The following is a 22,272-nucleotide window of genomic DNA, read 5'->3' as shown; positions in this document are numbered from 1 at the left end:
AGGAGGAATGTGCAGTCATCTTGGAGTAGTAGTATTTATAACCGAGTAGTAATACGCTCATAAGTGGGAAACTGTTTAGGTTTTGATCAGTGTGAACAGGTTTATAATTTGGAATGTGACGGAATGCATGCTCAAAATTTAGTGACGGTTATAAGTGCGGCACTATTTCCGGAAGGCGCAACGTGGGCACGTACGCCTTCTCGGCCGCGTACGTGGCGTTTGCACCAAAGGGTGCACCGCAATAGGCAATGTTAGCACATGTCTTGTTCCAACAACCATGCGCGCTCGTTATTACCATCGCGCACGCTTCTTTTAATTAGAATGTGTGTGTCCGTCTAGCGCACACACGTTGATCTATCTAACTGTTTTAGTTTGTTGTGGCTAATCACAAACAGTTCATCCATGTGAAGTGTATGTCATTAATCGTAGACAATTTGATCTGGCTGACCCGTTTCTGTTCTGTTGCCTAATCGTAAACAGTTAATCCTTCTGAAGCGTATGCCCTCAATCACACACATCTTGATTTGGCTGACTGTTTCTTTTGTGCTGCCTAATCACAAACAGTTCATCCGAGTGAACCATATGCTGTATATCGCACACGCCTTCATCAGGCTGTCCGTTTCTTTTGTTCCGCCTCATCGCAAACAGTTCATTGGACTGAACCGTATGCCCTGCATCGCACACACAACTAAAATCTGAACCGTGTTTGATGGCTCCACCATCGCAAACGTTTTGCATCTCTTTTGACGGTTTTTTTACACCACCGTTTGCGATTATTGCATCGCACACAATTTCTTTGAAGAGTCTCTAATCGTAGTGTCGCGTTAGCAGCATCCTACAGTAGTGATGCAATCAAGCAACCTGCCCTTAAATGGCCACTGATGCAATGCATGCGACAAAACAACATACAGATGTTGGTTTTTGGCATGTTTTTGCGCAGCTAGACTGAGCTGGGACAAGTATGCAATGCAGACAATATTTGAGATGATAACCAAACACACCCTAGGTGGCTGAATGGGGTTGAAAGTCCCTGAACTGAAAAATATAGATTGCTTACATTGTGATTCACACACTTGTAGAAACGCCGCAAGCGACGCAGGTGACTATATCCCACGCGCAGTCCAAGCATGGCACGATGGGGAGTGCAACCGGATCTTGAAGCGGCTGTTGGTTCACCATTGATAGGGTTAGTGTGCTCGAGGAGATAACTGAAAAATGTACCACCACACTAGTGGAGTGTGAGTGATAGATCTCTTCCTCTGGGCCCGACGCCGAGAGCATTGGATGGCACATAACGGATGGCCCTGAACTGGGCCGTGGATACAAGGAGAGCTGGTCGTCAGGTCCAGCACCGAAGCGACGACGTGTGCAAGGTGGGCCAACTCGATGTAGCATTGATCGAGTTCTGCCTCACGAATGTACACTGTGTCGGATCCATATGACAAATGACCGTGCAAGATACCGAGACCAGACAAGGACGAGCGCTCCTGTGAATTTTCGCTTAATGGTTTGGCAACTAGTACAACACAAATCAGATCGTCCAATATTGTAACCCAAAAAATAAGGTCTTGTAAAGCTTCTTGGATTCTTTCCAATTGAAAGCGAGGTGTTCAAATAAGTGTCACGCCTTAGGACATGCCGTCTTCGGCCCATGCCACATCTGCGGCGTAACCGACGACCGTGAACCGATAAAAGTCAAATACACCTTAGGGAAAAAGCATGGTAATTTAACATGCAATTTAGGCGCCCCTTTGATAGACGCGAACAAGAGGGACGAGATTCCGATATAAGTTTTATGGAGTTCAGTGAGCGAATTAAGTTTGCCAATGGGCCATTTAGTACAAATCCGTACAAATACTAAGCTCGAGTTTATTTATCTGTTGGTGGATCCCCTTGTCAGCCGGTGAGAAGTGTCTTTTCTTTTCTTTTCCGAATTCAGCTAATAAGACTTCATGCTGGGTAGGATGGACGATGAGGAGATTCACATGAGCAGCTCAGCCTTCTTGACCTTTGAGATGCTCTCGAGGACACCCGCCGGGGACACGTGACCCATCACCGTCACCTTCTTGCTCTCCAGATCGATGCTGAACGATGTCACCCCTGCACACATGCATTGCTTCCACGCAGTCAGTGAAAACAACCCGACCCAGCGGTCCATCAAACAAGCATGCATGAACCAACAGAATTACTTCTACCCCATGCCAACACGTTAGCTTCACGCATGCATGCATGCATGCATGCGCCAGTCACCAGTCTTTACTTTTTTTGACAGTCGCTGGAGACATACAGCCTAGATAGCTACCTCACTGCGCAGAAACATGCAACATAGACACAGTTTTGTAACGTAGCTACTCCCTTGGTCCCATAATTTAAGGTCATTTTGTGAGCTAAAACAGCTTGCAAAACGATCTTATATTATTGGACGGAGGGAGTACCTGCCTACCTGCCAATCCATATACGATATTCTTCTATGTATGCATCACGTCACTCTGTTTGGCATATACCGCGAGAATTATTCAGGGTTTCGGAAAGATGTATGTGGCATGTGAGGTTTCTGAAACGTATGAATTTTCAAAGGCTGCTCAACTAGTGTTTTGCACTTTCCACAGAGAAAGAGCCTTTTCAGAGACTCTGCAGTAGGAAGGGTGGTGGATGGGCAAGTGCAAGCTGCAAGATCTGTTCGAGACCAGTTGTGATGTCACATGGATATGTTGGAACTCGGCAGTGCCCAGTGGCGCAGCCCGGGTGACCACGATCCGAATCTCGTCGGGAATGAATTTGTGGTGTCGCATTCGGATGGGCTCCATTTTACTACTCGTATATATTTTGTCCACGGGGCTCCCCCGCCCTCCACATTGGATCTCGTTGGTACATTTAGGGTAATTTCTGTACGTACACAGAATAATTAGATACTCCCTCTGTAAAGAAAATATAAGCACGTAAAGAAATATTTCTTTACAAAGGGAGTACATACTGCCACCCGTCGTTGGTATAGTTCTTTAGTGTATACCTGTTTTCGTTTCCAAACTTAGGCACTACTCCCTCCGTTCCGAATTACTTGTCGCATGTATGGTTGTATCTAGATGTATTTTAATTCTAGATACATCCATTTCTGCGACAAGTAATTTGGAACGGAGGGAGTAGATTGTAGCGTTGGAATCAGCTAGGAGTTGTACTGAGTATAGTCGTTGTACTTCAAAACTACTCGCTTTGTAAAGAAATCGAGATCTATATTTCTTTACAAAGAGAGTAATTGATATTTATGTCGGTGCTTTCAACTCTCAAGCGTGGGATTTTAACCGAGCAGCTATACGAAATAATCTAAGCATATGAAGAAAAGCTAAGCAGAAAAGAAAACTTTGTTTGCGAGAACCTACAAGATACAAAGAGGTGGGAAGAAATCAAACGAAGTATTAATCTAGGAAAGAAAATTTCAGTTATCGTTATGGTGTTGTGCATACATGTTTAGTAGACTGAGACTAATGCAACCTGAGATATCGAAGACATAAGTGTGAGGGAACACATGCTAAATGAAAATCACACACACTACTATTAACTGGACATGATGCCGCACAAGTTGCTGCCGGAATTTATTGAAATTATTTCAGTCAGATTTGTTAGTATGAAATATTAGTATTTAGACTAAATTGAAACTAACATATAATTTAGTACACATTTGAATATTCCATAGTTGTGGAATATTTATTACATATGAGTAGTATGCATGGGGCATTTTAATATGGGTCTTTTCTGATGCACGTTGGCATGATGAGATGGCATATTTGAATGTTACTAAGAGAATTGTGGTTAGTGGTGGGGATCAATTATTTAGGTCATGCATGATGGCATAGTTGCATGTTAAGAGAATTGGAGTTGGCGGAGATCAACTATTTAGGTATATATAATTCGTTCTCACCTACATCCCCTTCCCCCGCGCTGCCACGTAGTGTATTTTTGTTGATGAGCTCTTGAAGACTACCTCAATGCTCCTACTTTGTATGATTTGCCATGTAGCCTTGTTAATATAAAGCGGGGTGGATGACTGTTTCGAGACTACCACGGATGGCAAAATCCACATGGAAAATAGCAAGCTTTTGTAATTTTGGTACACATGTTAATGCTAGTCCTGGCACATAGTACATACCTTCCATTTTGGAGATGTGCTTCCTCACTTTCCCTGCACACCCCTGGCAGTGTATAGCCACCTTCATCACGACCACCTGTGGACGTACGTACAAGAGCATCACATCTCCAGCAATTAAGCACAAAACACAAACAGCAAATGCATCTCTATCTAAGCTATCTATTACCTTGACCAAAATTAAATTTGTTGGCAAAAACAGCTTGCTCTAACCTGCATTGGACGGCACCTATTGTCCACAAGCTAATTAGTACTAATCTCTTTAAATTTTCTGCTTGTCTATATATAATCTCTCACTGCTCTCCATCTGTAAAAGGACATATCAACTGTGCTGTAATCTGGACCGCTCGTAATCTCCCACTGTTGTCCGACATACCTACTGTGCTGCAATCTGGACCGCTTGTGACCTTCCGCTGTGCTCCAGCCTAGTCCTTTTTGCTTCTTTATTTGACGTTAATGTTTTTACTGTATCCCACACATACTACCATATCTTCAGTTTTGACTTCACCGTATTGATGGACGGAAGTTACTGCTACTATTAATTACCGAGTAAATGCATCCCGGGCCCTGGGGCAAGGGCCCGGCTCATCACAGTTACTACAATTTTGCACTATAATTTTCAACATATGATAGTTCAAATGCATTACACGTTTGAAAGGCCAAAAAAACTGAAATGCGTATGCTTGTGAGAGGTGCATTTCTGATTTCTGCGTGCAATCAGCACAAGGAGTTCGCGAGGATTTGTCCTTCTGCTGATGTGAAACTGTTGATTGAAATCAACCAGTGGATATCTTCTCGTGGTGACCAGATGTTTGTAAACAAAATGTGCAAACAAGACACTAAGTACTGGAGCAGAATACGGCTGGTCGGGGGGCTACGTACTTGGAGGACTTGGTCGCCGGGTGCCACGGCCGCCGTAGGAGTGGCGGGTGTCCGCTTAGCCGCCGCAGTGTCCCGCGCCGGCGTCTCCACGGGGCTCTTGGTCACCATCGGCAGCGTCACGGCCACCGTCGCTCCGCGCCTCCTCGACATGGGCGGCGGCTGGGGCGGCGCCACCCGCCTGGACGAGACACGCGCGGCGCCGGCTCCGTCGGCACCAAGGCGCACGTACCTGACGTCGTGGAGGGTGCGCGCGTCCTGGGCGATTGTCCGGTCGGCGCGGCGCCCGACGACCATGGACCGTGCGTCGCCCGGCACGCAGACCGCCGTCGCCGCCTGTGACCGGCACAGCATCCCCCCGGTCCTCATGCCTGCCACTCACACGAACCACCGTGCCCAGCCTTCGCCGTGCAGTGCTGTCACACCCCACGCTAGCAACGTAGCACTCACCAATAACTACCAGCACAGGACTGGAGCTGGAGTGAGAAGAAGAGAGAGGGTCGCCCTCGGAGACTTGAAAGGAACGAAGCGGTGGGAGGAGGTGGAGAACAAAGTCGCTGGAATCACGGTGGATTAATGCCGTTTTTGTATGGCTTCTCGCTCGCTCCCGTTTCGACCGCTAGCTATCCCTCCTCCCTGTTTGACTGCTGTGTAGCGTGAGACAAGATTGGAATTATTGCTCGGGCAAAAGCCAGATTGTTTTCTTGGCTAGAGCCATATGTGTGTGTCGTGTGTGCTTGATGGACTACTGGGCTCTTTGGAGTGGTGCGCCCTGCGGCGGGCAACAGCGACAAGATGTGGTGCCGGGCCTCACAAGCGGGTGACGTCAGGGGCGCGACGTGCCGATAGGACACGGAGAGCAAGGGTGTGGGTTCTTTGCCTTGGGGCTTCCTCTGTTTTAGCTTTGGGGAAATTCAAAACTCTGTTTTTCAAAAAGAGGCATTTTATTACTTTGAATATTTAAGTATTACATCCGGTCTCTACATAATTAAGATGCACACAGCTAAATAAGGTCCTCTCTCACAAACCAAAAAAAAGACGAAATACAAAGAGACATGTAGAGTCCGTATAGCGCCTAAACAGTAGGATTCAAAACTCTGTTGTAGGTGCATTCCGCATTTCCACCGAGCAATGTGTTGATCAAGCGTATGAGGTGTTCTGTGTAACGAGTGTGCGATGCGTTAACACGTACTAGTACAATTTAGAATCGAGAAAGATTCTTTTTTAAGGAGGGCACTCTCCGTCGGTCGACCGATCGCTCCCCTCAGGAGCCATCAGATGCAACACACATAGTCGTTTGATGGTTTTCCTTCCCTTCTCTTCGGCCTTTATACTCTTCCCGGAGATCACGTCCCTACCCTCCCCGTCGCTCATGCTCTTGTGTTGCCTCCCCCTCCCCTCCCCCCACCCTGGCGAGCTAACCACGTCGCAGTCGTCCTCGCCCCCGCAACACCCCCCACTTGCGTGCTCGAGAATGTTTTCCACCATGTTCCGTCGTAGCACCGGTCATAGCAGCTGGTTGGTCGGGCTGCCACCGCCACTAGATCTTTCAACATCCATCAAGCGAGCTCATAGCACCACCACACATCTCCCTCAACGCAGCTCCGACACTCACCGTCGTCGTCCTCGTGGCACTGGTTGTCTACGCTTGTAGCACCCATCCTAATATCCTGGTGCCTTTGCAGCTCCTACAGCCTATGGTTGTAGCTCCGCCGCGCCGAGGTTGCATCATCCTTTGTAGTCACGTAGCATTGCCAAACCACGGTCGTAACTCCGATTACCTACAGTTGCAGCTCCACCACGTCGAGGTCTCAGCATCCTTCACAACCATCGGCGGGCCGAGTATCATCTCCATACCACGGTTGTAGCTCCACCGCCTATGGTTGTAGCACCGCCGCGCCATGGTTGCATCATCCTTCGCGGTCGTTGGCGTACCTCGCAGCATAGTCGTTTGATGGTTGTCCTTCCCTTCTCTTCGGCCTTCATACTCTTCCCGGAGGTCACGTCCCTACCCTCCCCGTCGCTCACGCTCTTGTGTTGCCTCCCCCTTCCCTCCCCCCTGGCGAGCTAACCACGTCGCAGTCGTCCTCGCCCCTGCAACACCCCTGTAGTGACCCGACCTCAGACGGTCAAGTCTCTATGCTTTAGTGTCATCCCTGGATCGGTAATGCTGACACACACAGTACTCGAAGGATTTATAACAGAGTAGCAATCACACACTTATTACATCGAATGTCTCCAAAAGAGAACTTATTGCAATAAATATGGCTTAAGGCCATCTAATATGATAACAGCGGAAGGCTTGGAAGATAAAGTGAGTCCATCAACTCCAACGGCATAGCTGAGCTGCACGACAACGACCTAGCGAACCTTACTCCTCGTCTGAAAAGTCTGCAACGTGATATGTTGCAGGCCGAAAACGAGCCAGCACATGGAATATGCTGGCAATGTAACACAGTAGAGCAATGAACAGAAATAATACTAACACTATATGCATATTTGGCTGGTGGAGGTTGTATGGTTATAATGTTTTTGCGAAAAGCCAATTTTTTCCTACAACAAAGGAATAAGTTTTATTTTAACTATCATGGTAGTTGAAACAACATTGAGAAGGTTCCTCCAACTCAATCCCAATTAAAGTAGTTCATTAACCCAACAAATTAATTTAGAGTGATGAGATACAATAGGAAAATCCAAGTACTAGATACTCAAGATGTCCATAACCGGGGACACGGCTAACCATGATTAGTTGTACACTCTATAGAGGTTTGTGCACTTTTCCCTACAAGACTCGATCTCCTCCGTTGGATTTCTCGCACTACATGATGTTTGAGAAATGGATGACCGAGACACAGTCTTTCAGAAGCATTCTCTCTTTACTCTGGGTGGACAGTTACACCTACTTTCCCTCTACATCTGCTAGCCAACCACTGAAAGAGGTCACACAACTTACTCATACTATGCCAGAGCCCATAATGGCTTGTGGCTGCACACGGAAGTTTCTAGCATGAATAATCTTAAGATCCCTTCAAGCCTGGGTGGCGGACCGTAGGATGATCACACAGGTACTCCGGGATATCCTAGAACAACACTGGATTCTCCAGGTGCCCAAACAAGCAATCCACCCAGATGTGTATTAAAGTTGCCACCTTAAGTTGAACCATTAATTAACAATCTCACATCTGTCATGGATACACTCAAACCCAATCCACGTCTACGAGTATAGCATAGCAATATAAGCAACATAGAGGTAACTCCCGAGGGTTTGATAATAAAACAGGCAATAGGTTCTACCTCATCATCTACTTCCCAAACCCATAAATTAATCACATCCTAATCATGCAGTGTTTGAGGATTGGAACTAATTCATAAAACCTGGGTAGTAAAGGGGTATGATCAAAGTGTTACTTGCCTTGCTGATGATCCGTGAAACCTAGAGACTCATAGTAGCACGCTTCGCACTCCGGGTGTTCTATCGCAGACAAACAATAGCATACATAAGCAATCAAACAAAGATGCACAAGTAAACTCAAATAAGAATATCTACCGAAAAGTTCAACTTAAGAACTCCGGTTTGCAAAAAGAATCAAATCAAACGGAGCAACGAAACTCAAACTGCGAAAGAAACAAGATCCGATTACTATCTGGACTAAAGTCAAATTTTACAGTACCAAAATCTTGTTCAAGTTGGTTAAACGGAAAGAGAGCTTTGAGACGAAGATCTAGGCGCTTGAATCGCCTGATTCCGATAAACGAGCGAAAAGATAAACTAAAACAAAAATCGGATCAGAAATCGCGATCGACAATAATCACGAAAAACCCGAGAAAAAGAAAAACGAACGAACAGGCTAACGAACGAACCTTCGTTGTCTGTGACTAACGGGCGAAAACCATTCGTTAAAATGGACGCACGGACGAACGTCCGCTAAATAAACTAAACCGAGAAAATCAACGAACCGGTCTAGAAAACATAACTAGGGTTTTTTTAAAAAACCGACGGTTTTTACCTAAACCGAAAAAAATCGTACTGCGAGATTCGAACTCCGGCGCGGCTCCGGCAGCTTCCGGCGAGCGAGCGGCGGCACGGGCAACGGCGGGGTGTGGCGCGGGGCGGCGGAGGGCGGCGCGGCAGCAGGCGGCGAATGGCGGCGTGCGGCGGCGGCGGGGCTGGCAGCGCGGCCTGCGGGGGCTTGCGGCGGTGGCGGCTTGGGGCTCCAAGGGGGGGCGGGTCCGGCTTTTAAAGTGGGAGGGGAGGCGGCTTGCAGGAGGGGGCGAGGCCATGGCGGCGGCGGCTTGGAGTCCCTCGAGGAGTCCGGCTCGGAGACGACGGCGGCGCGGGGCTGGCTGGGCCAGCTGGGCCGCGGCCCAGTTCGGTCCGGCGGGCTTTCTATCTTTCTTTAAACATATTCCGCCAAAAAGAAATTCTAGAAAAATAAATGAAAATCTAAAAATACCAAAACAAAATTTCACCGTCTAAGTAAAATATTTAAAACAAGGTGAACATTTTCTTGGTCTAAAATGCAATTTTTGAAAAATGCATAAATTTTTCCTATGCAAATAAAATAGCAATAAAATCCGAATAAAATCAAAAAGTTGATTTTAATATTTTTCTCCAATATTCCGTTTATTTTGGAGAAGTCATATTATCTCCTCTCATATATTTTAATATGAAATATTTTCGGAGAGAAAAATAATAAAACAACTGATCCTCGTTTCGATATTTGATAAAATTCAAATAAGAAAACCGTGAAATCCCCAACTCTCTCTGAGGGCCCTTGAGTTGCTTAGAATTTTGAGGACCGCGAAACGAAAAGCAAATAAAATATGATATGCATGAATGACCTACGTATAACATTCCAAATTGAAAATTTGGGATGTTACTGTTGGCGAACGTAGTAATTTCAAAAAAATTCCTAGGCACACGCAAGATCATGATGATGCATAGCAATGAGAGGGGAGAGTGTTGTCCATGTACCCTCGTAGACCGAAAGCGGAAGCGTTAGCACAACGCGGTTGATGTAGTCGTACGTCTTCACGATCCGACCGATCAAGTACCGAACGCACGACACCTCCGAATTCAGCACATGTTCAGCCCGATGATGTCCCTCTAACTCCGATCCAGCCGAGTGTTGAGGGGGAGTTTCGTCAGCACGACGACGTGGTAACGATGTTGATGTTCTACCGACGCAGGGCTTCGCCTAAGCACCGCTACAGTATTATCGAGGTGGACTATGATGGAGGGGGGCACCGCACATGGCTAAGAGACGATCAACTTGATCAACTTGTGTCACTAGAGGTGCCCCCCTGCCCCTGTATATAAAGGAGCAAGGGGGGTGCGGCCGGCCAAGGGGAGAGGCGCGCCGGAGGAGTCCTACTCCCACCGGGAGTAGGACTCCCCCTTTTCCTAGTTGGATTAGGACTTGGGAGGGGGGAAGAAGGAAAGAGGGGGGCCGACCCCCTTTGCCCTAAACCAATTCGATTTGGGCCTTGGGGGGCGCCCCACACTTCCCTTGCTTCCCTCCTTTTCCACTAAGGCCCATGTAGGCCCATTAAGTCCACGGAGGGTTTCGGTAACCTCCCGGTACTCCGGTAAAATCCCGATTTCACCCGGAAACTTCCGATATCCAAACATAGGCTTCTAATATATCAATCTTCATGTCTTGACCATTTCGAGACTCTTCGTCATGTCTGTGATCACATCCGGGACTCCGAACAACCTTCGGTACATCAGAACATAAAACTCATAATATAACTGTCATCGTAGCGTTAAGCGTGCGGACCCTACGGGTTCGAGAACTATGTAGACATGACCGAGAAACGTCTCCGGTCAATAACCAATAGCGGAACCTGGATGCTCATATTGGCTCCTACATATTCTACGAAGATCTTTATCGGTCAGACCGCATAACAACATACGTTGTTCCCTTTGTCATCGGTATGTTACTTGCCCGAGATTCGATCGTTGGTATCTCAATACCTAGTTCAATCTCGTTACCGGCAAGTCTCTTTACTCATTCCGTAATACATCATCCCGCAATTAACTCATTAGTTGCAATGCTTGCAAGGCTTAAGTGATGTGCATTACCGAGAGGGCCCAGAGATACCTCTCCGACAATCGGAGTGACAAATCATAATCTCGAAATACGCCAACCCAACAAGTACCTTCGGAGACACCTGTAGAGCACCTTTATAATCACCCAGTTACGTTGTGACGTTTGGTAGCACACAAAGTGTTCCTCCGGTAAATGGGAGTTGCATAATCTCATAGTCATAGGAACATGTATAAGTCATGAAGAAAGCAATAGCAACATACTTAAACGATCATGTGCTAAGCTAACGGAATGGGTCATGTCAACCACATCATTCTCCTAATGATGTGATCCCGTTAATCAAATGACAACCCATGTCAATGGCTAGGAACTTAACCATCTTTGATCAACGAGCTAGTTAAGTAGAGGCATACTAGTGACACTCTGTTTGTCTATGTATTCACACATGTATTATGTTTCCGATTAATACAATTCTAGCATGAATAATAAACATTTATCATGATATAAGGAAATAAATAATAACTTTATTATTGCCTCTAGGGCATATTTCTTTCAGTTACAACCCCCCACTTGTGTGCTCCAGAATGTTTTCCACCATGTTCCGTCGTAGCACCGGTCATAGCAGATGGTTGGTCGGGCTGCCACCGCCACTAGATCTTTCAACATCCATCAAGCGAACTCGTAGCACCACCACACATCTCCCTCAACGCAGCTCCGGCACTCACCGTTGTCATCCTCGCGACACCGGTTGTCTACGCTTGTAGCACCCATCCTAATAACCTTGTGCCTTCGCAGCTCCTACAGCCTATGGTTGTAGCTCCGCCGCGCCGAGGTTGCATCATCCTTTGTAGCCACGTAGCATTGCCAAACCACGTCCGTAACTCCGATTACCTACAGTTGCAGCTCCACCACGTCGAGGTCTCAGCATTCTTCACAACCATCGGCGGACCGAGTATCATCTCCATACCACGGTTGTAGCTCCACCACCTATGGTTGTAGCACCGCCGCACCATGGTTGCATCATTCTTCGCGGTCATTGGCGTACCTCGCAGCATCGCCGTACCACAGTTGTAGCTCCACTGACCAACAGTTGCAGTTCTGCTGCCGACGTTGTAGCATCTCTGTCGGTGCCTCACAACTCAGTTCGGTGGTGGCCACCCACTTGTAGTCTGTCATTGCGTCCCTCGACAACATCGGCCCCCGTTACTCGTAGCACTTTTGCTCACTGATCGCAGCACGGCTTCAACTTCAAAGCATCGGTGGATGGCCTGCTCGTACCCTCCCCCTCCCCCCGCAACAACAAGTCATCTCCGCTTTGCAATGCAAATCGATGTAGCAGGGCGACAACACGTAGTTTGTAGTTCGCCCTAGGGAGAGGGATCCTCTGTGGCTGCTTGTGGCCTAAGCTTAGCGCGATGTAGCCTGAATGTGTGGTGCGTCGAGGAGGAAGAAGCTAACAAGAAAGAGATCACATTCGGGAAAACTGAGTGGAGGAGGGTGCCCCACACATGAATGCGATAGAGCAGCACTCGGAGGTGCATGGGGCCACCAGCCATGAGCCCACTCTGCGATGCAAAAGATCTAGAGCGAGATCATTCAGCCGATTTGGAATGTTTCCCAAACATAAACCAATCATCTTCCTCTTTTTTCGTCAATAGAGATTGAGTCCTATACACAACTCTTCTTATCTTTCCTGCAAAAAGAAATCTTCGTATCCGACTACTTATCATTATGGGAAACGATCGACATCGACTGATTAATCTCCCTCATTATTGTTCGCGTTCGTCATCACCCATCCCATCCTTATCCCTTCTTTCCCTTATCCTCCTCCATTCATTGCTTTTTGGGCCACTTTATCTTTCTCCCACGGCTTTAGGGAACACTCCGTCATGGACACGCCTCTATCAAGCACCACCCCTCCTCTTCTCTCTCTACCTCCCGGCTCCCACCCGTCATCACCATTGTTGTGCACAATGCACGTGAGCTCACAAGAGGGTTTGTTGCGAGCCTAATCCGTACATGCTCACACACATCCCTCTCGAAGCTGTTGCACGGGGTGCTCCTCAACAACGATGCAACCTGATACGTCTCCGTCGTATCTATAATTTTTTATTGTTTCATGCCAATATTATACAACTTTTACATACTTTGGGAAACATTTTATATGATTTATTTGACTAAACTATTGATCCAGTGCCCAGTGTCAGTTTCTGTTTGCTGCATGTTTTTTTGTTTCACAGAATATCCATATCAAACGAAGTCCAAATGCGATAAAAATTTGCGGAGAATTATTTTGCAATATTTTTGATTTTTGGGAGTTAGAATCAACGCAAACAGAGGCCCACGACCACCAAGATACACCTGGGCGCGCCAGGCAACCCAGGCCCGTGGTGGTGTATCGTGCTCTCCTTGTAAGTCGGTTGGAGCTCTACTTCGGGCGAAGGAAGCTTATATTTGGAAAAAAACTCGTGTTAAAATCTCAGCGTAATCGAAGTTATGGGTCTCCGTATATTTAAGAAATAGTTTTTGGGCAGATCTAAGGAGCGCGAAACAGAAGAGAACAGAGGGATAGATCCAATCTAGGAGGGGCTTCTGCCCCTCCGCCGCCATGGCAACCATGGACCAGAGGGGGAACTCTCCTCCCATCTAGGGGGGGGGGCAAGGAAGAAGAAGGAGGGGGATCTCTCCCCCTCTCTCCCGGTGGCGCCGGAACGCCGCCGGGGCAATCATCGTGTGACGGCGATCTACTCCAACAACTCCGTCATCTTCACCAGCAACTCCATCAGCTTGCCCCATCTATATTCAGCGGTCCACTCTCCAGCAACCCGCTGTACCCTCTACTTGAACATAGTGTGTTATGCTTCATGCTATTATCCAATGATATGTTGCCATCCTATGATGTCTGAGTAGATTTTTGTTGTCTTATCGGTAATTGGTGAATTGCTATGGTTGGTTTAATTTTCTTGTGGTTATGTTGCTGTCCTTTGGTGCCCATCATATAAGCGCACATGTGGATCACACCATAGGGTCAGTTGTATGTTGATAGGACTATGCATTGGAGGGCAAGGGTAACACAACCTTCTTCCTAAACATAGAAATTGATACATACGGGATTGAAGGGGGGCCAATATATATCTTAATGCCATGGTTGGGTTTTTATATTAATTAATGTTAGTAGTTGCAGATGCTTGCTAATAGTTCCAATCATAAGTGCATACAATTCCAAGTAAGGGACGGCATGCTAGTAGTGGCCCCTCCCACATAAAAACTTGCTATCAGTCTAGTAACGTAGTCAATTGCTAAGGAACAATTCCGCAAATCCTACCACCACTCATCCACACTCGTTTGACTAAACTTAATTGTTTCTTTATTTAAACAACACCTAAATTTTATTTTCACGTTCTTTATTATCTTGCAAACCTATGCACACCTACAAAGCACTTCTAGTTTTATTCGTGTTCTAGGTAAAGCAAACGTTAATTGTGCGTAGAGTTGTATCGGTGGTCGATAGAACTTGAGGGAATATTTGTTCTACCTTTAGCTCCTCATTAGGTTCGACACTCTTATTTATCAAAAAGGCTACAAACGATCCCCTATACTTGTGGGTTATCAAGACCTTTTTCTGGCGTCGTTGTCGGGGAGCAATAGCGTGGGGTGAATATTCTCGTGTGTGCTTATTTGCTTTATCACTAAGTAATTTTTATTTTGTGCTCTTGTTTTCTATCTTTATTTATGGGTAGGAAATGCAAAATACCAAAAAAAATAGTTGTACCTACTAACCCAATGGTTGAAGAACCAACCAAAATCTATCATACTGCTGAAGCATTTTAGTTGGATCATCTTTGATCCCTATGTGCTCGTGCTGAAAACCCAACTAGCTTAGTTGAGGGAAAATCATTAGATGAGCATGCTTGTTTTGTGCGACACCATTTATCTCGAAAGGAAAACTTTTACAACATCAAATTAATACTATGCAATGCTATGCTTGGAATTTATGTGAATTATATGATTTTACTTGTTGTTCTGAAGACCCTAAGAAACACCTTCCCTACCAATGTGAGTTTAGTGATAATGGAATCTTATCTTCTTATGCCAAGGTTGTTTATAATTACTATGATGTTGAACAGATTGAAGAGTTTGTTGCTTTTAAGGGTGCTTATGAAATTTCTTCTTTGATTAAAAAGTATGATGCTACTCTTTACAAATCTGAAATTTTTTCCATACTTATATATTTCTATGGAAACTATGCTTCTAATGCTTTTATTAAACTATATATTGAGGATTCCTCCGATGTCCAAGAAGAGACTAATATTTTGCAGGAGTCTATGGAAGGAAAAATTGATGAAATTGTGAGCTCATTGCATGAAAAACATGATGAGGAGTGCGAAGAACAAAAGGAGGAAGAGAGGATTATGAATTATTCTTATGGAGATGAACTTGCTATAGTTCCTTATGTTAAGCATGAAATTGTTGCTATTGCACCCACACATGATAGTCCTATTATTTTTTTGAATTCTCCAAACTACACTATAACGGAGAAGTTTGCACTTATTAAGGACTACATTGATGGGTTGCCTTTTACCATTGCACATGATAATTTTGATGAATATAATATGCATGTGTTTGCCGCTCCTAATTGCAATTATTATGAGAGAGGAACTACATCTCCGCTTCTTATGTTTCCAACACGATAAAATTGCAAGAAACTGCTTATGCTATGTATTGTCCCTTACTTGATGTGCATGAATTGTTCTTTTATGACATGCCGATGCATAGGAAGAGAGTTAGACTTCGTCATTGCATGATATATATTGCTTTGTGCTCACTTCTAAATTATACATCATTGTTAATTAAAATTGGCCTTGATATACCTTGGGATCCGGGTGGTTTGGTTACTTGAGCACTTTATGCCTAGCTTAATTGCTTTAAAGAAAGCGCTGCCAGGGAGACAACCTGGAAGTTTTAGAGAGTCATTTTATTCTATTGAGTTCTTTTATAAAGTTTAAAAAGAAAAAAATATAGAGGGGAACCTAAAACTTCACAAAAAGAAAAGTGAAAGTGAGAAGGACGAGCACCGTTGAAGTGGGGGAGCTCCTTGAACTTTGTTCATGCCCATGGAAACTTTGCAAATCTCGAATTACAGAAAAATAATGTGCCAAGATTTGCCTTTAGGATGATTAGATTGCTTGTTGGTATGTGCGGTGTAAAAACATAAACTTTGGCTATAGTGCGTGATGTTTCATTTCTTACTGGAATGTCAAAAGTTTCTGAAATTTTTACACTATACTGCTATGCAATTTTTTCCTATTTTTTCAGAATTTTTGGAGTTCTAGGAGTATGGTCAATGTTCAGATTGCTATAGACTGTCTTGTTTAAGAGAGATTCTGTTTTTGATGCATTGTTTTTCTCGTTTTGATGAAACTATTGATTTATCGGTGGTATAAGCCATGGAGAAGTTATGATATAGTAGCTAAAATGCAAAAACAAAATATGAATTGATTTGCAACAGTACTTAAAGTAGTGATTTGCATTATTATACTAACGGATCTCACAAGCTTTATGTTAAGTTTTGTGTGGTGTGGATGAAGTGTTCAAAGATTGAGGAGGTCTCAATATGAGGAGAAGGAGGAGAGGCAAGAGTTCAAGCTTGGGGATGCCCAAGGCACCCCAAGTAAATATCCAAGGAGACTCAAGCATCTAAGCTTGGGGATGCCCCAGAAGGCATCCCATCTTTCTTCAACAAGTATAGGTATGTTTTTCGTTTCGTTCATGTGATATGTGTAAATCTTATAGCATCTTTTGTGTTTATTTCTCCTTTTTCTTTTATGCACCATGCTGGTATGAGATAGTCCATGATTGATTTATAGAATGCTCATTGCATGATCGCTCTCTGACTATAGCGCCATAAATACTTCTGTCTGCTAGGACTACGTCGGTATTTCCCCAAAGAGGAACGGATGATGCAGCACAGCGACGATAGGTATTTCCCGTAGTGAAGAAACTAAGATTATCGAACCAGTAGGAGAACCAAGCAACACAACGTAAACAGCACCTGCACACAAATAACAACACCTCGCAACCCGACGTGTTAAAGGGGTTGTCACTCCCTTTCGGGTAACGATGCCAGAAAAATTGTAGTAGATTGAAATAATAGATCCCAAATAGAATAAAGTGCAGCAAAGTATTTTTGTATTTTTGGTTTAATAGATCTGGATGAAAATGCAAAGGAAAAGTAGATCGCAAGCAAATATATGAGGAAGAAGACACGGGGGCCGTAGGTTTCACTAGTGGCTTCTCTCGAGAAAAATAGCAAACGGCGGGTAAACAAATTACTGTTGGGCAATTGATAGAACCTCAAATAATTATGATGATATCCAGGCAATGATCATTACATAGGCATCACTTCCAAGATTAGCAGACTGACTCCTGCCTTCATCTACTACTATTACTCCACACATCGACCGCTATCCAGCATGCACCTAGTGTATTAAGTTCATGGAAAAATGGAGTAATGCGATAAGAACAATGACATGATGTAGACAAGATCCATTTATCTACTGCGTAGATATATATCCCGTCTTTTTATACTTAGTAGCAACGATACATACGTGTCAGTTCCCTTTTCTGTCACTGGGATCAAGCACCGTAAGATCGAACCCACTACCGGGCACCTCTTCCCATGCAAGATAAATAGATCAAGTTGGCCAAACAAAACCCAAATATCAGAGAAGAAATACGAGTCTATAAGAGATCATGCGTATAAGAGATCAAAGAAACTCAAATAACTCTCATGGATATGAAAAGATATGACCGATCATAAACTCAAAGTTCATCAGATCCCAACAAAACACACCGCAAAAAGAGTTACATCATATAAATCTCCGAGAGACCATTGTATTGAGAATCAAGAGAGAGAGAGAGAGATGAAGCCATCTAGCTACTGACTACGGACCCAAAGGTCTACAAAGAACTACTCACGCATCATCGGAGAGGCGCCAATGGAGGTGGTGAACCCCATCCGAGATGGTGTCTAGACTGGATCTGGTGGTTCTGGACTCTGCGGCGGCTGGATGAATATTTCGTCGACTCCTCTAAGGTTTTGGGAATATTTGAGTATTTATAGAGCAAAGAGGCGGTCAGGGGGCACCCGAGGTGGGCACAACCCACCAGGGCGCGCCCTGGTGGGTTGTCCCCTCCCCGGGACTCCCCCAGGTGCAACCAGGGCCAGTTGTGTTCCTTCTGGCCCATAAAAATCTCCATAAAGTTTCGTGGCATTTGGACTCCGTCAGATATTGATTTTCTGCGATGTAAAAAACACGGAAAAAACAGGAACTGACACTTGGCACTATGTCAATAGGTTAGTACAAAAAAAATATAAATCTTTATACTTATATTTATTTATTTATTTATTTACGTACTAATAAAGCACGCATTGCTTTCGCCGGGTTCACCGTCACGCATTTTTACAAAAAAAACCCTCTCTTTTCTTATAAATAATAAGTAATATAAGTGGATATAATGAGTTTGCTGAGGTGGTACGCTTTTCCTAGCACTTTTAATTTTTTTTTGAAGATTTGGGATTCGATCCTTGAACCTCCATGTCAATACATCACGCACTAACCAATCCACCAACAACTCTTCTACATATAGATTGAAAATAAAACCTATATACTACCCACGACGGTGAGACTATGGACCGGCCTACCCACGCTCCTTCTTGGGACCGATTAAGTGAAAGAAAAATATCTCAGGCATGTGCTCCTGTTAATGTTTTGTTTAGATGGTTGATTTAATTATTAGATAGTCCCACCTCGCTGTTTTACGTCAAATCTTACCTATTTATATACAACTTTGAGTTACTTGGTATCAAGGAGTTGTCTTATAAGAATTGATAAGAAAAGGTGCAAGGAATAAGGAAGGAGGAAGGAAAATTTTGATACATAGGCTCGAACAAGGAAAGGAAAGGGAGGGAAAGGAATTGAGGCGCAGAATTATGAAGACGTGCAAGCAAAGAAGGTAATCTCTAATTAAAGAGAAAGTCCTCGGCCAGCCGGCCCATACATGGACGCCTGTGGGACATGTGTACATCCCACCCCGGCAAGGATCGGACGCTCAGTTGGTGTCATTGGATATCTATATCTATATCTATATCTATACTATTATTAAACAATCAAACAAGAACTTCTTTAAGCACACCCCACAAAGCGTACATAGATCCAATACCATCGCACGATTAGACCCACTAAAATCAATCTAACGGTTAGCCTTAACCTAAATCATTGTTTGTGTGCACTTAGCAATTTACATTGACTGACCGTACTCCACCGTGGAGGAAAATATGAAACTCCACGCCTGAGCAATTAGGAAACTAATAATCACGGGGTGCATCCTATTCTAGGAAACTAATCTCAGACAAATCCATCCTATTAAAAAACTTATCTCAGACGCATCCATCCTATTAGGAAGCTAATGGCGAGCCGCCTGCCGCCATCATGCACGCTAGCCACGATGGGGGAAGGCGAGGAGCTTCGTCTTTCTCCGGGAACACACGTGCTATCGCCGCCATCGTCTTCTGCCTGGAGCCCAGGCGCTCTTCTGCCGCTACTGCGACGACTCCATCCACGTCCAGGGATGCTCTCCGGCAACCATCGGCATCCGCATTGACTTCAGCTCCGTTCGCAGCACCCACGCCGACAAAGTGTCTGTTCAGTGGGTGCACGTGCATTACATACTAGATGATACCCCGCACATTGTTGCGGGAGTATTTTGCAACATATTTCAATGTGACTCGTTGTATGAAACATGAATATTTGAAGTAATAATATAAAAAGCTAACAATAAAAATACATAGTATAATTTATTGTGCTTGATTACTATATAGTTGTAAAATGTTTATTAAATGTATATAGCATAATAGAATGAAAACCCTCATGTATGTTACATGTTGAGATAAGTCTTTTTTTCATGCATGTCATGATGAAGTGGCATGCTTGCATGTTGAGAGACATATGATAGTGGGGGTGGGCCTTTTCTCATGCATGTTGTGCAATGATGTGGCATGCTTGCATGTTGAGAGAAATAGTTAGTGGGGGCTAGCTATTTAGATATAGAAGATTAAATAAGAATCGTGGGGCTTCAAGCAATCTAGAATTATAGATTTGGGATTATCTTAGGTTGCCGATTGCTATACTGAAAATGTGTAATTATATATAGCACGTACATAAGAATGCAGCAATCTTGTCTTACAAAGTAGGATCAAGAGAGATACTGAAGAAGTCAAGATGCAGAGTCTATTTCCCATGATTACTTCTCATGTTCATGTCGGCTTCCTTGGGCTTTATTTCGTACCACCATATGCATTAAACTGGACCGTATCAAGAGGTAACGACATCCCCTTGATTAGAATTGCCTTATTTATGCTATTTGATTAGTGTGTGTTTTACGTATGACGTTGCTTTACCTGGAACTAAGGTGGGTTCACCTACCTAGGCACTATCTCCAGGGATAGGTTGGAAATCAGAATATATGATTCATTCCTAGAGAAAAATTTACACGCGTCACTTTAACATAATTGCATAGCAATCCGGTAAATTATGTAAGATTCAGTAGGAGGCAAGATATTGAAAATGTACTACTATTTCAGTTACATGATTCTATACATCTAAACGGGTCACATGACTCCGTAACTGTTGTTAGAGAATATCTCTCGCTGTTCTGTAAAGGTATGCAATCTCTACTGCGTTCCAATAAAGAGAATTTTACCATACAGAAGGATCCAATGAAGAAACTAATCCGGCTGAGTTCCAATAAATAGATCCTTCAAAGGATCTGTCCTAATACAGCTACCGTATATTGGTAGAGAAATCATATAAACTGTACTCGGTCGGATTTATTTTGTTTCATGACAGAGAAACCAAATACCTTTCGCTATTTTGGCACATATATTTATTCTTATATACTTGTGCAGTTTCGAATGATCCAACATATCTGCAGTCATCAAACTTGAAGACATGATGTTTAAGGCCTTATTTGCACCACCTCTCTTTCTTTATCTGCGCGCCTCTTTCCTCCAATAATAATAATGAACAACTTTTTCCGGATCAGGTATCACGCTGTTACAAATGTATGCTGAAGCTACTCCTTACGACAAAGAAAAAGAGGATGAATGCTTTCTATCTTCACCAGTTTTGTAGCATGTTCCAAATTGTTGTCACTTTCTTATTTGAGGATTCATCATTTTTTTATTTAGAAGCTGACCTGAAAGCTTGATAAGGTTAAGCTTGACAAATACTCTAGAATACTTTTCCTTCCATCTTTATTTTTCTTCATAACTCATTTCAGTTTCTATATGTACAAAGCGTCTTACATCATTGTAAGTTAGTATGGTTGCCAACGCATAAACACATACAAAACCGGATAAATATTTTCTATCATGATAATTATTGGATTTATTTTAGCCCTTTTACATTTCAATTAGTTCTTGTAAATCATCTTTATTTCATATAGAAGTCGTTGTAGTCACATATCATCTTCTATTTCCTATTATCCATAGTAGGTAGCTTTATAATTTTGGCAGTCCACACAACCAAAAAATATATATAATTTAATCCAAATTAGTACAAATATATATTTTGCTATGCAGATTAGTAGAATAAAATAAGATTCGAGAATTAAGCATCTTGAACAATATAATTGCACCATAAGGCAGTTTATACTTTTTTTCCTGGCTACACTCGAAGAGAAGACTATACTACATGCCTATATTACTGGATTAATAAATAATTGCTGATTTTATTTAAATGGGAATTTTCCCGCTATTACTCTATGCAGCAACATAACCACTATTGTGTCTTGCTTTTGAAAATATAATTTGAGCGACATCAAACATTGTGTATCCATTTGATTTATATTTTTAAAAACGTTTGTTTTTTATATTATGTGAATTCACCTGTTTTACATTTGAGACGTGCGTTGCACGTGCATACTTACTAGTTCTAAAAGAAGTTGGTGTCATTGGAGGATCAGATGCATGGACACCTGCAGGACATGCTGCGGCCTCCCAGTCTCCCAAAATCTCCACTATATTGTGAACCAACCTCTGGTTGATTTCAGTGGGAGGAGACGTTCCCGTCGACTACGAGGCGCCTACGGTGACTTCGTAAAATCTCGGGATGATATGCCGGCTCAGTCTCTCGAAGGTGC

General features: G+C 43.8%; 1 protein-coding gene across 1 annotated transcript; it reads right to left on the bottom strand.

The window, feature by feature from the left end:
* Window positions 1–1,767: 1,767 nt before the first annotated feature.
* Window positions 1,768–5,726, bottom strand: LOC123058893 (protein SODIUM POTASSIUM ROOT DEFECTIVE 2). Its single transcript, XM_044481568.1, has 3 exons — window positions 5,024–5,726; window positions 4,145–4,220; window positions 1,768–2,100 (listed from the first exon to the last, which is right to left on the bottom strand). Exons 1-3 carry the CDS (start codon window positions 5,387–5,389, stop codon window positions 1,982–1,984), a joined length of 561 nt encoding a protein of 186 aa, XP_044337503.1. The 5' UTR covers window positions 5,390–5,726; the 3' UTR covers window positions 1,768–1,981.
* Between the last annotated feature and the right edge of the window lie 16,546 nt (window positions 5,727–22,272).

Source organism: Triticum aestivum, chromosome 1A (assembly GCF_018294505.1).
Source record: "Triticum aestivum cultivar Chinese Spring chromosome 1A, IWGSC CS RefSeq v2.1, whole genome shotgun sequence".
NCBI classification, from domain to species: domain Eukaryota; kingdom Viridiplantae; phylum Streptophyta; class Magnoliopsida; order Poales; family Poaceae; genus Triticum; species Triticum aestivum.
Note: the sequence above shows the minus strand (reverse complement) of the source record. Positions and strands in the feature narration are given on the sequence as shown.